The sequence below is a fragment of the Amblyomma mixtum genome, chromosome 9 (assembly GCF_055824585.1).
Source record: "Amblyomma mixtum isolate Tamu chromosome 9, ASM5582458v1, whole genome shotgun sequence".
NCBI lineage: Eukaryota > Metazoa > Arthropoda > Arachnida > Ixodida > Ixodidae > Amblyomma > Amblyomma mixtum.
In genome coordinates, this window is record NC_143020.1 from 82,440,665 (window position 1) to 82,457,120 (window position 16,456).

Sequence of the window (16,456 nt, forward strand, 5' to 3'; positions counted from 1 at the left end):
GGCGGATCCTCCCCCGCGGGGCCTGGAGCACCTTACCACTTGGGAAGCTTGGGAGACCCTACTGCGCTCCGAGGACCCGGCCAAGCAAACAATCGCCACCTGCCGGGCTGCCAGCGTCATGAGCCTCCGGGACATGAACGTTTGAGTGCAGTGGGGCCGTGCAGGGGCCCAAGGACCGACGTGTGCAAAACTCCCTTGTTCAAATAAAGTTTTCATCATCATCATCGTCCCGCAGCTTTCACAAGGCCAAGATGAGTGACAGTGCCAGAGCAAGAAAATACAGGACGATTTGTATTGTACAAAAGGCGCTCTCGACGAAAACAGTAGTAATAGAATTAAGCCGGCCATACCCAGACTGGCCCACAAAGCGTTGTTGTCACGTGCTGAAGGTTTTAATAGTTTTGTTGCAGCAAGCTAATTCTTAATCTTTGTGCGAAGAAACCGGCTAAAGAAGCTAATTGCTATCGAATGATCGTGACGCGCCCGATTCGTGTAAAACAAAACGCAAGAGAATCGAGGCAGCTAACGTTTCCCCAGCAATAAGTGCACCTCACTCGAAAAGCCCTTGCTTCCTGCTTCGCGCTGTTTTTCTTCTGGTAGTCTGCTGCAAAGAAGTCCAGGCATTAAAAAAACCTTACCCCCGGTTCAAGAAAAGTAACGAGGATTCTTCACATTGCTGTGTTTGTGCCTACTAATAACTTCCTTTGGACGTGAAGTCAAAAAGTGCCACCCATTTCTTTGTTTCAAACGTTTCGGTTAGCAAAATTTGGTTTTCAAAACACACTTGACATGACTTAAGCTTCATTTCGAATTTCTGCTTTCGTGCTCGCAAATGTACCATGAAAAGAAATTTCCTGGGTTCAGAAAAAAATGACAGCTTTTGTCGACTAAATATCAGCGTAAATGCAGTGTTTGCAGTATTACGAGTGATAATATGCTTAATGTACGCATGTTCTTTACAGCTTGTGGGAATGCAGATGAAGGCGCCTGTCGTTATTTGCATCTACAAAAGTCCTGCTCTAACTGCACTCGTTCAAAGAGCTTTCGTTGAAGACGAAAACGTTGCAAATAGGACAAAACTCACAAGACAGCGGCTAAAGTTGATAAAGTAGCAGATAAAGATATTTTTAAGGCACAAAAATTTATCCTGCAGTTGCCAAACAGCGCTTTCTCAGTCCAATATGTCGAACTACTTTTCCGTGGGTGGGTCTGACAATATCTAACATGTGTCTTGGCTGCGGAAACAATGTTTCGACACCACAGTTTCAGTTGGAATACATAGTAGCGTTTAGAACCGTTCTTCTGTGTATGATTTACGAGACTCAAGAATTAAAGTGGCACCAGCAATACAGGTCGGCACTCAAGTTGATATCAGTCACTCGTAATAAATGGAGCTCGATTTGTGACAACTGATCAAAAATTGTGCTCATTCTACAAAGATTCATTTATGACACATTTTCAGATCTGCTTAGTAAACGGAGATGTTCCGAAACAGTTTCGGAACAGTAGGTGTTCTGAAAACTGCACTTTCAGTAAGGCAGCTGTTCACAGAGGAATTGCTTTCTTGCAATTTTTTCCTCACTAGGACTCCTGAATAAGAAAGTGTTTTGCGTTGAAACTAATGCGCATTACATGCACAAGCGCTACCATCCCTCACCGTCGCCCCAGTTAAGTTTGTCCTACTGTAAGCACGCCACATCACATCTACAAGAAATTCCAATTTCCGGAGGTCACCAATGTCTTCCCTCAATTCCTTCCAATCACTGCTGTTTTAACTTAAGAGACTAGCTTGATCCTGAAAAAGCCACTAATTGATATCTAAGTAGACACTTCGTTTTCTTCGAGCCATAAGAGCCCACTGATCACCAGCGCGTAGCGATGAGAGCGCATGTTTGCTCGCGATAAGTCAGTAGTATCTACTTACATTTCTTCATCTTTTAGCTACAAGACTAAAAAGCTGCATTCCTAGCCTCTGACCACATATTCTTTCAAATATTTCAAGAAAGACGTGCCAGTGCTTAGAGACCACTCAGCAGGTCAGAAATACTGCGGTCTTATGTTTATAGGCTATTGTACACAGAAAACTTCAAAGAGAGTTCGATAAGGGCGCACTTGAACAGAGGGCTAACGATAGGCACATGTAGGCTAGGCTTCGTTGCAAGAGAAAGGCGTCAGAAATACCAGTTTCGAAAACGTGAGATCGGAGTATTTCTCATGTTCGGCGCTTCCTTGGTCTGCGTTTGCGTTGTCGTACGCGCAAAGCTGAACCAAATCCATTAGCAAACTAATGGGCCACTCCAAGTACGAAGCTGTGTAAAGTCGAGTAAATGAGCAACGCTTGCTTGATAGCTAGGACAAGACATGCAGTAACGAAGAAGTCACTACGTAGTCCGCTACAAGGAAGTCTTACGTTGAGAAGATTGGGGCGCTGCCCCTTTACTAATTTTCCTTGCCTTCCTTCTTTATTTTCACTTAGACCGTAATTGTATTATTATTGCAATATTTGTCGTTCACGACGAAAACGAAACCACGAGCGCGCGCCTTCAAACATTTAATTCATTGAGATCCGACAACTGATAAAAGGAAGCCTTGACGTCGCCGATAGGTTGGTTTTCCATTAAATGGTCACATCAGCCGATATGCACGGAGTGGTCGCTGTTGATATCATGGCGCAGTCTATCAGTGCACTTCACAAAGCGGTGTCGTCCTGCCGGTTGCGGGAATACGATATGCAGCCTGGTTTCGTTTGCCTAATTTATGTGAAGTTTAACTCTATCAGTGCACCGGAGGCGACGCGTACGGAACTACTGCCGTTGCTTCGCCGCTAGGCGGTCTCTGATGTCTTTGCCACGCTGCTGAGCTTTGTCCAGAACTGTAATGTTCTCTAGTGAGACCGTCGGCCGCAAGTAATTGACGTCGCTGTCGTCGCCCGATGTCTGCTGCTGGCCTGTCAACGTCTCCGTCGTGGTCAGCGTCGTCTGACTGTAGGTCGACGTCGTGTTCGACCACACGCTGGCGTACTCATAAGTTGACTCAGAGGGAAGGTCATAGATTATCTTGTTTCGTTCCTGGTTCAGGTCCAGAGGGGCATCCCACTGCGACTTGGCGCGCCTTATGGCAACAGTGCCCTCTACGGTGCAGTCGTTCCCTGAAGGGGCGCTGATCGGGCGACCTAGAAGGCCCATCTTGTGAAGTGCCGCCGCCGCAGAATTTAGCGTCTCTATGTGGTCTATGCGCATCACTGTCTTCTCGGTCTCGGTGCCGTCCTTGTCGCCGTCTTTCTTACCGGCTGCTGTGGGCAGGTTAGGCCGGGGCATGGCTCCCGTCTCCGGGGATGTTGGAGCCCCGGGAGCTTTTGGTGGCTGACGCGGCTTTTTAGCTTCGGCCTGGGCGTCTTTTTCTTTGTTTGTCTGGCCGGCATCGGGCGACTCGTTCTCCGCAGTTGGCGTCGTGATACTTGCATTGCCGGGACCGTGCCTCCGCGGGTGTCTGTGGCGCCGTCTAGACGGCCTCTGTTCGTCATCCTCGTCTTGGTGTTGCTGCTGCCTTCGTTGCAGGAGCAGGGTCGGGAACACGGTGTCTTGATTCGACGAGCTCGTACTTGCGGGCAAGGCGGTGGGCGGCGGGCGCGGGAACATGGCATCCTGGGAGTCGGTGTCGTCGTCAGCGGCTTCAATGATGATGAATGTTGGAAATCTCGCCATTGGTGCGAAGGGCCCCATCGGCCCACCGAGGGGTCCTCCCATCGGCCCCCCCATCCCTCCGATTATGGGTGCTCCCATGCCCATGGGCCCCGGTCCCATCGGGCCGCCCATTCCGAATCCATGAAAACCGCGCATCGGATCCGGCTGGTCATAAAGACTTAACGGAGGATGGCTATGCTGGAACAATGGCGTTCTTTGTCGCGGCGGCATCTGGGCGTTGGCTGCTCGAAACGGTTGTTGCAGCTCGTTGAATCCCGCCGGCTGATTAGGTCTATTCGGAGCGTTCGACTGAGGTTCTGCAAACATGTCAGGTAGCGAAGGTGCTGATGCATCCGGCATGCTCATGACGATCGGATTGACGGCACGTGGATAGTCGACGTTCGCTAGCTCAGCGGGTGGCTCTTGAAAGCGCATCTGGCGACCGGTGTCCAGGTTAACCGGGATCCCCGCCGTACCAACGAAAGGGCCCGGCTGTGCCCCAAAAGCGCTCGCTTGTGTCTGCTGCGTTCCGTCAGGAGCAGCGCCCATGCCAGGGTACGGCGTCGGGGCGGCGTTGACTGCCCGATAAGTTCCGTCCGGTTGTTGCATGATGCAAGTGGGCTGAAAGGGAAAGTGGAAACTGCCGCTTCAGCACGATGGTAAAAACGATGCAAAAAGAAGTGGCGAGCGCGAAGCTGAAGCTCACGCCAGCGCCACATCTGAAACCAAAGCATGGCGCGGGTGAGTTCGCCTATCGTCCGGCTCAGAAAGGCTTCAGCGTTCTTCTTTGGGCATTGAACATGAATTAGATATCATGTGTCTGCTTTCGGTGAAGATTTTAGGGCCATAAGCATAGTTCTCTGATGGGTAAGTGCTCTAATATATCGCCAAATGTGCACACCAAAGCAGTGAATTACCAATCCAATAAATAAATGTGAAATTAGCGAAAAGGTTTAGTGCACAAAGCAGCGTTATGTGTTTTTTCGCTGAGTAATCCAAAGCGTAGTGCTTTCCGAAGGAAGATTTCTCAACATTAGCCTGGTCTGTTTGCATCGTTTTCGTCGTGAAGCGGCAGTTTCCTGAGGGATCCGCACAATGCACTTTGCAATAACTTTTTTTTTTCAGAAATGGCTTTATTGGTACAGTGAAATAAATTTCTGGCGCCGTAATGTTGTGGCAAGTGGAATCCCTCAAAAAAACTGAAATCAGACAGTTCTGGCTGGAGCCTTTCTGGGACAGACGTTGAAGCGAAACGACAGAGCACTCGATGAAATGTCCGCTTCGACATTTCGAAGTATATGACAGGTATCATAAAATCGAAACACATGAATAAGTTCAAAAGGCGTCACTGTAAAAAAACAAATATGGTGGACGGCACCTGAAAATACTTACGTGCTTGAATGTAAAAGCATTTTTGATGTTTGCTTCCTTTTCATTCTTTATCTCTTTAGTTACTTTGAACTTTTTCTATCACTTTCTAATGAGACATCTACTAATTAGCAGACAGTCCTAATGCCACACGTGTACTGGGTTCACCTTGTTCGCCAAAATGCAGCGTGGTTTTGTTGTCTATGGGTTGCGTGTTCATGGTGACGTCTTCTGGGATATTTGTGACAACTACTGCTGATCAACGCCGACGCCAGGTTTGACTGCCGATGAGACATATAATGCTTCCGCATTTTAAAAAAAAATGCGGAAAAAACCTGCGCTCCGTTCTCGCTAGTCACAGGAAAGAGTTGTTGCCTACGACTCCAAAGTTTTCTTTTCATTTATTCATTTATTTAATCTGATACCCACAGAGCCAGTTAGGAACATTATTCTAGGGAGGAAGCAGGGGGGAAATGCTTTTTTGTATCGATGACACACTATATAGAAAACGAAAAAAACTCCAAACATGTAAAATAACAAAACGAACAAAATTACGATACCACACATCCTAATCTGGGAAGCAAAGTACTAAGGGAGAGTAAAAGCAACAGGAAGGAATGATAAAAATAACATCGTCATACAGCCAGCTTACTTGATGCAGACTCCAGCAGTTCTTCCGTCAGTTACAAAAACTAAACCGCTTGCCCCAGTTAAAAGCGCATGAATCGTTTTGTGGTGCGACTTAAAGAAAAAAAAATTAAAGGCTCGGAGCTTCTTCTTCTTCCGGGGTAGCCTGATGTTTCGCGATACATTAAGTTTGAAAAAATATTTTAGAAATACTACCCGATTTTTTTTCTTAGAAAGGAAGCAAACGGAATTCCACTTGTGCGCGTGTTTGTCGCATGGGAGAAGTATAAAAAAAGGCAAACAGCCGTCGGCAGTAGCACGCTGACATTGCTTTCAGGTAAGGTCACTAAGGATGCTGTAAAGAAGCCGATAATAAAAGAGCAATACTTAAGGCAGCGATATCTTTTCATTGATGTCAGTTTTCAGAGTTCAATACGTTGTCCATTTTAGCTCTTAGAGCTCGGTCCGCACCCTAATTGGATTTTCATTTGTACCACAAAATATCCTCCACCCTTAAGCAAGCCTTAAATATACAAATACCCCCTGGCCAGAACGGGTGTACTTCCAAGCCCAATCTTTACCGCAATATATGTGCCTTCCTCAGCTCAGTCGACCCAAATAGGCACTTTCCTTCTGCAAGAAATAAGTAAAATAATGGCTTAGATATGGAGTCCACTATTAGATTGAAGACAATATTTCTTTGGAAAGAAGACGAGAGATTGCATGCCGAACAAAGGAATAGCAAGGACAGATTTCGGAAGTCCGCAGGACGTTAAGTAAAATAATTAAGACTTTGATGGCGACAAATGTTTTGCTTGGAGTGCTCGGCGACAATAGTGCCTCTGGAGGCACAAACATTGGCGCAGGAGTGCGGAAGGAATGGTCCTGAGAATATCATGTCCTATTTGAAGTCTCTTGATCAGATTGGTCAGTTATACGACCAAACAATTTGACATAACCGATTGGATTCCAAGGGAAGGCAAGCATACCAGCGTGCCGCAGAAAGTTAGGTGAACGGATTAGATTAAGAAGTTTTCAGGAATAAGTTGCCTGCAGCTGAAAAACGACAGGCTTAATGGGAGATATATCAGAGAGGCCATTGTCTTGAAGTAGGCGTGCTCAGGCTGATAATGATAATCCTGTTTTTAGTGCGACTAGATGCACGCGGTGTACTCAGCTGGGTAACACCGCTCAACAGTGCGACACTCCTACGAGACTATAGTCGAATACAACTCAAGAACGCAGCGGCTCTTCTCCGTCAAAAAACCCCCTTCTAGTCAATGGCGTCGGCCGATTCAGAGACCCTGCTAGTGTGACAAAGCACGGAGTGGTAGATGAAAGGAGATAATTCCTTCCCGCTATGGTCAGCGATAGTCCCCTCTCTGCATTGTGGCGCCGCTACCTGCAATATCGCGCTAGCAGGGGCATGAGAATCGGCCGATGCCATTGGCTGGAAAGGGGTCCCCTGACAAGGAAACGCCGCAGAGTCCTTGAGTTGTAAATTACTGTAGACATCTTTCTAGTAGGGCTACCGGGCGAGGTTTATATTTTATGTTGTTTTTCTCAAAAAGAAGTGCATTGTCAAAACACAACGGAGGAGGAAACCGACGTGCATTTATCCCTTTCACCTCGGTGTTTGTCTCGTCAATGCACTTCGCTACTTTCTCGAACTATGAACCATTTAATGTTTCACAAGTTGTTTCAGCGCTAGCCAAATCCCGCACAGGCTTTAACGGTAAAATTGAAATTTGGCTTCAAAGTGGTTTAAAAGAACATTTGCCGTTTCTTATCCCTGCTAGCAGACGTGTCTAAACGGGAAAGCCAGTTCTTTTTTTTTATCGCTGCAATATTCTTATAATATACTGCAGTGTGATTTACTTTCTTTGCTGTAACCTGCTGTGCCCAATTCATCATCCGTGTCACCAAGTTCTTCCGATATTTGATACTGCCGAAGAATACCGCCCTCGTTCATCGAATTCTCTGCTATTACGAAAGCACTACTTGACATGGTGAAACCCAAGTTCGGAGGAGCGTCGTGCCAGCTGTAGCTAATGAGAGGAGGACTTCGCGCCAGCTGTAGCCAATGAGAGGAGGGCGTCGCGCCAGCTGCAGCCAATGAGAGGAGGGCGTCGCGCCAGCTGTAGCCAATGAGAGGAGGGCGTCGTGCCAGCTGTAGCCAATGAGAGGAGGGCGTCGCGCCAGCTGCCGCCGAGTGGAAAGATGATGGGAATATGAAGAGCGAGAAACGCGATTGCGTGCACACGCCGATGCTTGAAAGAAGAGATGAAGAAGCAAAGCATGCTTTCGGACGTCTACTCGGTTTAATTGCGTTCAAACCCTTCCACTTTTTAAGCCGATAATTAAAAGAAGATGTGCTGCTTTATCGTCGTAATTGAAAACAAGCAGATGATGAAGATTAACACCCCAGGAGTGTCTTAATGGTTTTAGCGTCCACGTGGTACGCAGGAGGAGTAAACCTCTATCCGCAGTGCCTACAACCGCGTACCCAGGAATTTTACAATTTGTTGTCCCCACACGTGATAGCTGGCTTCTCTGGAGTGAAATGCTCGTGAAAACTGTATTTGTCACCCCACCTCGTGGTGACCAAAAAAACCAGCTAGCCATAACGCTCTTTTTCCACAAGCTACCCTCGCAGCAATGCATCATCATAGCATTTAGGTAAACTTGCCGCAGAAACCTACCATACAGACCAGGTTCATTCCGGAAATACACTTTGTGCAAGAGTGGCGGCCCTAACCAGCGAAACGGCGAAAGGGGGTAAAACTTACCGTCTGCTGTTGCTGCGAGTCTGGCGGTCCGTAGCAGGCCCGGGCGATCAAGGGCACTACCATGCAGAGTCCCATGACCATGATCACCATGAGCATCAATGGCATCGCTCCGAAGGAGCGCCAGAAGCTTGTGCCGAATTCTGCATGGATGGCAACAGAGCTCATCAGTTGGGAAACCCCGCTTCAACAAATGGCTCGTCCTACGGGACCTCTTTGTGCCGCAATCAGGAAGCGGCGAATAAAAGCCCTACCATTTGCTGCCAATATCCCCTGAAGAGACTTTGTCTTTGCTTCTTTTCCCTCTAAATTGATATCTCGGACTGTTATGTCTATGGGGGGATACCCGCGGTACTTTAGTGGAGCGGGCGAGGTTACTTCCAACCTCAATCTACTTTCTGTTATGTCTATGGGTCCTTGTTAATGCCCCTGCTTGACAGGGTTTGTAGCCAGGCGGTTATGCGTTCATCAACAACCTCTAGGTTCATGACTTAAGCATAATTTGCTTGTAAAAGTGAAGGCGCCAAAAACCACACACACACACAGGCGCTGGCTAAGTGTATATATGTATCTGGATTCTGCAAAATAAACTAGTTGTGAGTGGCGCTCTGTCCTGTTCTCTTGTCTTGTGTGTGTGTGTGTGTGTGGTTTTTGGCGCCTTTACTTTTACAATGAATTACCAACTAGCCCAGCAAGAAGTTCTCTTAGGCTACATAATTTGCTTCATTGACCACGGGCGTCGCGACAGTCCTAAACCTCCGAAATTTGCCCTTATCCGACCATTGTCTCTTAATACACGGACACTATGGGACGCTTCGCAAGTGGCAAAATCAAAGAGCTCTGGGTGGCAAGTGCCGAATAGGCTTGAAGGTCTCTTGAAATACTATATAAGGTGTCCGGCGAACGCCAAATTAGAGTGGAATCCTGGATGATTTCTCAGCGTTCGAAGCGCGCCAAGCGAACAGCGAAGCAGGTGCAGGATGAGTAATCGGAGAATACCCCTATAAAACTGCTCCTGCCCGCTGGTGTTGGGGCGAAGCTAGTGTTAAAGAGCACCACGCGTAGAATGTCGCGAGGGCAGCTACTGCAAGCATGATCTCTTGCCTCAAGGTCGAAAGGTAGCTGCTAATTTTGGCCATCGACTTCGTTTTGTTTACCTGGTTTATATAACATTAAAAATCCGTTATTTTAATCCTTTACCGTCAAGTGTCACTAATTCGCGAAAAAAGGTAGTCACGCCGTTGTGCTCACTACTATTTTCAATGTGGATACAAAGATTGATTTCAATCTGAAGACAGCGCTCTCAGGTCAGGATGCTTGCGTGACTGCAAGCAAGCTCAGGAAAGAAAAATCTGGCGTTTATGTGCGATTTCCTACCAGCATTCAACTATTTCTCCTCTTTCTTTTTCGGAAATTTTGTGAGGAATGTCAAAAGACAGCTGTTCGATAAAAAATTTGTTACTAGCTTCGACTAGCTAGTATTCGCTTTACTAGCTTTCGAGCTGGTTCGAGGCTTTCGATTCAGTATTTTTCACAGGCCGCTGTATCTGCAACAAATGGTCAAAAGTCAAAATGTTGCTATGAGTTTACAAAACAATTTCTCATCTTTTATTAACCTTACCGAATTTTTGACATTTGCTTTCGACATGGCGAGCACAATTGTTTAACTCCTTCTTAATATGGACTGTAAAGCGCTAAATGTGTCTTCTCAAAAAATAGCTCTTTGATTGTTGCCGCGTACCATTTGCGACAAATTTGCTTCTTATTCTCCCGCCTTTGCGGCAAATGTCAAAAACGCTTAATGCCAACTACGCCGTCAACAAAGCCTTAACTTCAGTACGATCAGCAATCCGCCCAAAGCACATAACAACCACTAACACCATACCGGTATTCGGGTGCTCTTATATCTTCGACACTAACCAGGAATCGACACACAAACTAACTATTAGCAGACTTTAGCAATGTTGCGATACTTACGTCGGAGCTTCAGCGAAGCGCATGCTTGTATAAAGCTGCTTTACAAAACACCTGTTCGTTCCAAGTTGAATAATGGCGTTTGCATTTGTGATTCGCAAGAGGTCACTTTGCGAGTCTCTTACACTAATTCAGGATATTTGGTTTGTGTTTTATGGGGGAGTTCTTTAACGTGCACTGACATCGCACTGACATTACGCCGCAAGCGAAATGCGACCGCCGCGGCCTGGCTCGAACCTGTGCCTTTCGGGTCAGCAGCTGAACACCATAACCACTGAGCCACCGCGCCGGCTTCGCCGCTCCAATAAACACGAATATCAAATTGTGAATGATTTTTATTGAACATTCTAATGACCCATAATCTCTGGGGCACTCGTCCTCGCTATCTCTCTATACTGTCTCGTTAAACCGAACCGCTAGTATTGCAGCAATGAAACCTAACCTATCATTAACGTGTCTAGTGCTGTGTAGATAACATTTTTCGCCTGCGCCTGTATCGAAAAGTGTATCGCCACGCGTCATCACACAGTCATTTCAACACCCAATTACAACTCTTTTTGCGTCGCTTTTTTTATAACACTTGATTTTTTTAGCCCTTCAATACCGAATTAACGAAACCACCTTCTCGCAGCGGAAGATTTCACACCTGATTACATGTTGAGCTCCATTCTTTTATGAGGCTCATTTCGCTACGGCGGCACGAGTTAGCTATATTGCTCTTTCATTTTATTTTTGTTGCAGTTTTTCAATGTACAATGTGATATACTTTTATTACCTTTTCTTGCAGTTCTATGTGGGGGCTTGATTTGTTGCATTGTTTTCTATATTTGCTTGCTGAGCGTCTAGTTAGTTAAATAGCCTTTCATTATTTCGTTTTTTGCTTGCGTTTTACTTTACAGCTACGTTCTTTGCTCATTTTTCATTTTAGAAATTTTACGACGCGTGTTTACATTTCTTGAGCCACCATGCCTTGTGCTATGCAGTTTTCCCACGTTTATTTGCTATTTGCTTCTTTAATTTTCCACTCACCCCTCTAATTTCCCGCCGCATGAAGTTCCGGTCAACTGATACGCATATGCACGTACTCATTGGATGCAACTCGCAGTGTAGCTTGTTAAAGAACATAGCTTGATAATATGAGAATTGTTCGACTAAGTGACGTTCGATTATTCTTTCATTTCCCTCGGGGTTGCTACACTGACCCCTGCGGTCGTTCAGAGCTTGTAGATAATGTTCACATCAACAGTTAGTTTATAGGCTCTGCTTCACACATTTTACATACGAAGAGGTCCACTTCCAACATATCTGCTCCGGTGCGATTCGAAATCAAAGCTCTATAGGCATGGCAATAAAACGCAATTTGCAGTGTGCGGACAAAGGGAGATAGAAGCTGTCTCGCTAAGCCAAAAAGAAAGAAACCTTTAGAGCAAAACATCTTGCACAAGCAGTGCGCTGCACCAGTTTCGACACAGACAGAAAAAAGGGCGAGTTGGACTACACATGCCTCGCTTTCATTACATTCGCTACCATAACGCTACGCCGCATATGATTTCACACTGCTCTGCTACCGTGCAGGGAATGAAAGCAATATTTTCAAGCCCAAACAAACTGCAGAGAATCTTTCATTCTTCGCCTTTCCGGTAGGGGCAGTGCTTTGATTTTTCGCATTACAACTAATTTTTTTTTTCGCACATGGTCTCCCAAACGGAATAGCATTAATAAATTTGACTTAATTCAGTGGTGCTGCTGGCGAAGATACGAGATACGTGCGTAGCATTGCTTGACATAATGTCATAACGTAAAAAAAAGAATGCGTTTCCGAAATGGAATAATTCAGTTCATGACTTACGCTTTGATCACAGCAGCAAAGAAACGATTTTGTATTTTTCTTATTGTATATCGAAGGTGAAGCACAGTCTTTGTACATAATGATCGCCCTTAGGTTCTTTAGTAATTGCCAGACGCTATAAAGCAAACTTCCTTTTACTGTATTGCACAGTTTCCTAAACTTATTTCTGACGGCGAACGGGAGACACCACTGGAATGACATTTTGCACTGGACCTGGAAGATTAGGAAGGCACGTGGATGATATACTAAAGGATTCAGGCCCAGACTTTATGCAAACCAATGAAAACTGCGGCCATCAGACGTGACCCGGCACATGCGATCAGCATTTGCTTTGAGATCAGGCAGACGTTTTTCGTAGACTGCACAACAGCATCATGCCTAGATTTCCTGAAACTAGACAACTAGCACCATCTGTCGGCGGTGAGTTTGTGTGCGAAGAACTTCATATTGACGGCCTGCTCTTCTTACGAGGTGGAGAGCGTGAATTATAAAGTGCTTTCTATACTGATGCCGACTTGTTTGACGGCCCTAAGCAATTAATGGGTTTGCCGAAGATTCCAAATATCACGGTAATGTTTAATGATCAGCGCCATGCACCTGGCGGAGGCAGCCTCTCCAACTGGAAGCGTTGGTCCAGCTTTTCTCACCTTCATTTAGCAGGGAGCTGTAAGTGTTATCAGCATTTTTCTGACCGTGTAGAGTGTTATTACAGCAAACAATAATTTAATATAATCTGATATAATATCATGAAAATGATTGTAGTTGATAAAAAAGTTCTCTCGGCTTCAATTCAGACGGGGCCGTTTTTGCACCAAATCTTCGCGCGACTCGCTCTTTCGCCACTTCTCCATTCGTCAGACTCGTCTTCGATAGCGTAGCCTGCGAATAATTCTCTTATTTCACTGTAAGTCATGACGGCTAATAATGAAAAGAGAACAAAATTAAATGAGAAAATTTTCGCAAGAAATACGACCTCTGCTTAGCACTCTCAGCGTCTCTTTGATCTTTGTTGGAGCAAGTTTTTCTATGCCTTTTGTATTCCAACTGCTACATATTTCATAACTCTCACGGTCTGGTCTACGTTTCTACAGAGGGCGAGCGGAAATGTTTTTTTTTTTTAGAATTCGGGGTTATTGAAGAATTGGAATCTATAAGCCTCTACGTAAAGCATACAAAGTATTTTGGCACTAGCCTTTAAAATGGTGACGTAGTCATCGATTAAAACCGGGACGATGTTCAAACCTCTGCTCACTACGCTAGAGAGGTGCGGAGAAACTCGTAGTGACGTCATTGTTGCCGAAATTTCAGATGTCCACTGCTTTCGCCTACATACTGCTGTGCTTCGGCCCATGCCGCCAAACAATGCTTCGTGAGCTTCACCTTCGGTAGCCTTTGTTTTCTTCCATGAAACAACCGCTTTTTCGCTGGGAACGTAGTGCTGTCGTACGTGACGAAATTATGGGGCTTCTGCCCATCGTTGTGCACTGCAGAGAACTCTGAACGCTGACGCCGCTCTATTTCACGATTACGCCACCTTTTCAAATGTTAGCGCAAAACGATTTCGCAGGCTTTACCTGCGTGTTTAACACATTTAGTCCTTCTAAACTAATCGAATCCTAAAACCTCTTCAATTGCGCTTTAAGCCTTTTAATTAGTTTGGTACGGCAGCATACGTTCTGTGTTGTACTTTTCAAGGAATAAAGATCAAATCAATCCTAATATACCAACACGTCAAAGCATGAGCTTCTGCTTAAAGCCTGTGACGTCAACGATGGCGTTGTTTGGGCCCCGCAGAACCTCAACTACACAGCTGCTAGTAGAAAGATGGTTTGGTTTGGTTTATGGGTTTTAACGTCCCGAAGAGTCTCAGGCTATGCGAGACGCCGTAGTGAAGGGGCTCCAGAAATTTCGACCACCTGGGGTTCTTTAAGGTGCACTGACATCGCTCAGTACACGGGCCTGTAGAATTTCGCCTCCATTGAAATTCGACCGCAGCGGCCGGGATTGAACCCGCTTGTTTCGGGTCAGCATACGAGCACCGTAACCACTGAGCCACCGCGGCCGCTGGAAAGTAGAAAGAACCGCTTGGGACTGCTTTATGTAATAGTTCATTTCGCTTTCATGCAGTTTGCTCTTTTTCAATTGGTCTCTACTGCTGGTGACCCAAACCATGGAGATTGACGTCAAGCTCGTCATGACGGGAACACACCATTGATATGAATTACTTGCATAACGCACCTCATGCCCTTGCCACGCTGGCGGTCCTGCGCCGACTGCCCCCAAAATAATTGAGCACAGACGGGATGTTTGACACACTTAACCAAATCTATCGGCGCTACTACCGTTATGGCAAAACAAAACTGCGTAGTGGTTGTGATCTAAATTAGCCAAACACGATCCCAGTGGCAAGGTCGAACGAGATTAAGCTGGATTAGGAAGGCTACCGATGACGCCGCTCCATGTAATGCTTCTTACGTCATGACTGACGTCGCGAGCACAGTAAATGAAAACAAAAAAAGAGACATTGATTACCGCGAACCCCTGCTCACATCAGTACGAACGAACAAAAAAGTGATTGCACGCCTCTCCGTGGTGTTGACAAAGGACAGGTCGGCAGACTCACCGCATTTTTCGTCGCTGTTGTCGCCGCAGTTGTTGTGTCCGTCGCAAGCGAAGTTGTCAGCAATACAGCGATGGTTGGCGCACTTGAATTCGCTGAAGGTGCAAAAGGAACTTCCAGCTGCGCCGAGAAAATCGAGGCCGATTCAGAGAGTCATAAAACCTAAATATTGTAGTACTGCCGCCTATATCCTCATAATATATCGCGTACATTTTAATCCTTATTGGAATTTCGGAAAACATCGCTTCTACGGCCTAAGTGCCATTGCAACTAGGCGTGTTTTAACTGTTCTTTAAAGGACCATGTGGCAACAGAGGCGCTCTAAGCAGCGTTCCAAGTTGGTTCATGTGTCCAGACTATCTTGCTCCAGCCAGAGGCCAAATGGCTTCCATGTTTCGCGCGCTTAACTATGGGATTATTTGCACTTGTGATTTAATTAAGCATTTATTTGTACAGTCACAGAAAAAAAGTTTGCGGGGTGCAGATTCGCCTGAAAAATAAATTGCTTCTTATTTGCTGCGCTAGCCAGTTAGCTCGTATTCGTTCCAGGAGCACGCATGTCTTCTTTTGTGCCTGTGCATTTCACTGTTGCGCGTTACCTGACCGTCCAGAAATAAATTTTGTACCGAGAATTCGCATCCCGCAAAGGGTTGCTCATGGCTGAGCATGCATTTAAGTAAATAGTGGTCGTAAGAAGTTGTGTCTTGTTCATGAAGGCACAGAGACAAGTAGCACATAGCAAAGAGAAATGTTACAACTACACATTTCTTAGAGCTCAGGGGTGTTAACACTTTGGGAGTATTCATAGGAACACCAGACTTGAGAAATCTTCTTGGATTAACGCTGAGATATCCAACACTTGTTCGTGTCTGAAGGCGGTATTTTCAAAGCTGATTTCTGGTCTACTTACTTAAAGGTGCACTGAAGAGGAATCTGAACTAGTCTGTTTGCCGCGGGAACTCGATCTACACTTTCCGACCATTCTTAGAAACTTCGACTTATTGCCCTGTGTGGCCGATTTCCCGAAATAAATCGAATTAAAGTCAGGCTCCCACCTTTTTTTTTTTAATTCTCCCCGTACGGTGGGCGGAGTCGACCAACGCGTGCAGTGCCTTTCAGCCAGCTCCGTGGAGGCTTTGCTTTCGCTCCATTTTGCTTTTTAGGTTTCCGTGAATAAATAGTTTCATTCGAAGATAATATAGCCGCAAAATAAGCCCGCAGAAATAAAAATACGCGCGGACTATTTGCTTCTACGGATTACTGCGCATTACTCCGCCGATGGCAGAGCGGCAAGCCGCCACGGTACTGGGTGAAAGGCACTCCCCGCGTTGGTCAACTCCGCCCACCGTACAGGGAGAATTTAAAAAAAAGGCGGGAACCGGACGTTAATTTGATTTAATTAGGGAAATCGGCCACACAGCGCAATAAATCGACGTTTCTAAGAACGCTCGGAACGTGTAGATTGAGTTCCCGCGGCAAAAAGACGAGTTCAGATTCCTCTTCACTGCACCTTTAAAAGTCACAAGAAATTATATACGTGGTTCGAACG

General features: G+C 45.9%; 1 protein-coding gene across 1 annotated transcript in view; it reads right to left on the reverse strand.

Annotated features, from left to right (window-relative positions):
* Positions 1-2,804: 2,804 nt before the first annotated feature.
* LOC149329877 (uncharacterized) overlaps positions 2,805-16,456 on the reverse strand; it is a 35,832-nt gene continuing 22,180 nt past the window's right edge. Inside the window, exons 5-7 of the mRNA XM_089559674.1 lie at positions 14,911-15,027; positions 8,468-8,607; positions 2,805-4,304 (exon numbers count right to left, since the gene is read on the reverse strand). Coding sequence (XP_089415800.1) covers positions 2,805-4,304; positions 8,468-8,607; positions 14,911-15,027 — 1,757 coding nt within the window. The remainder of the gene's footprint in view (positions 4,305-8,467; positions 8,608-14,910; positions 15,028-16,456) is intronic.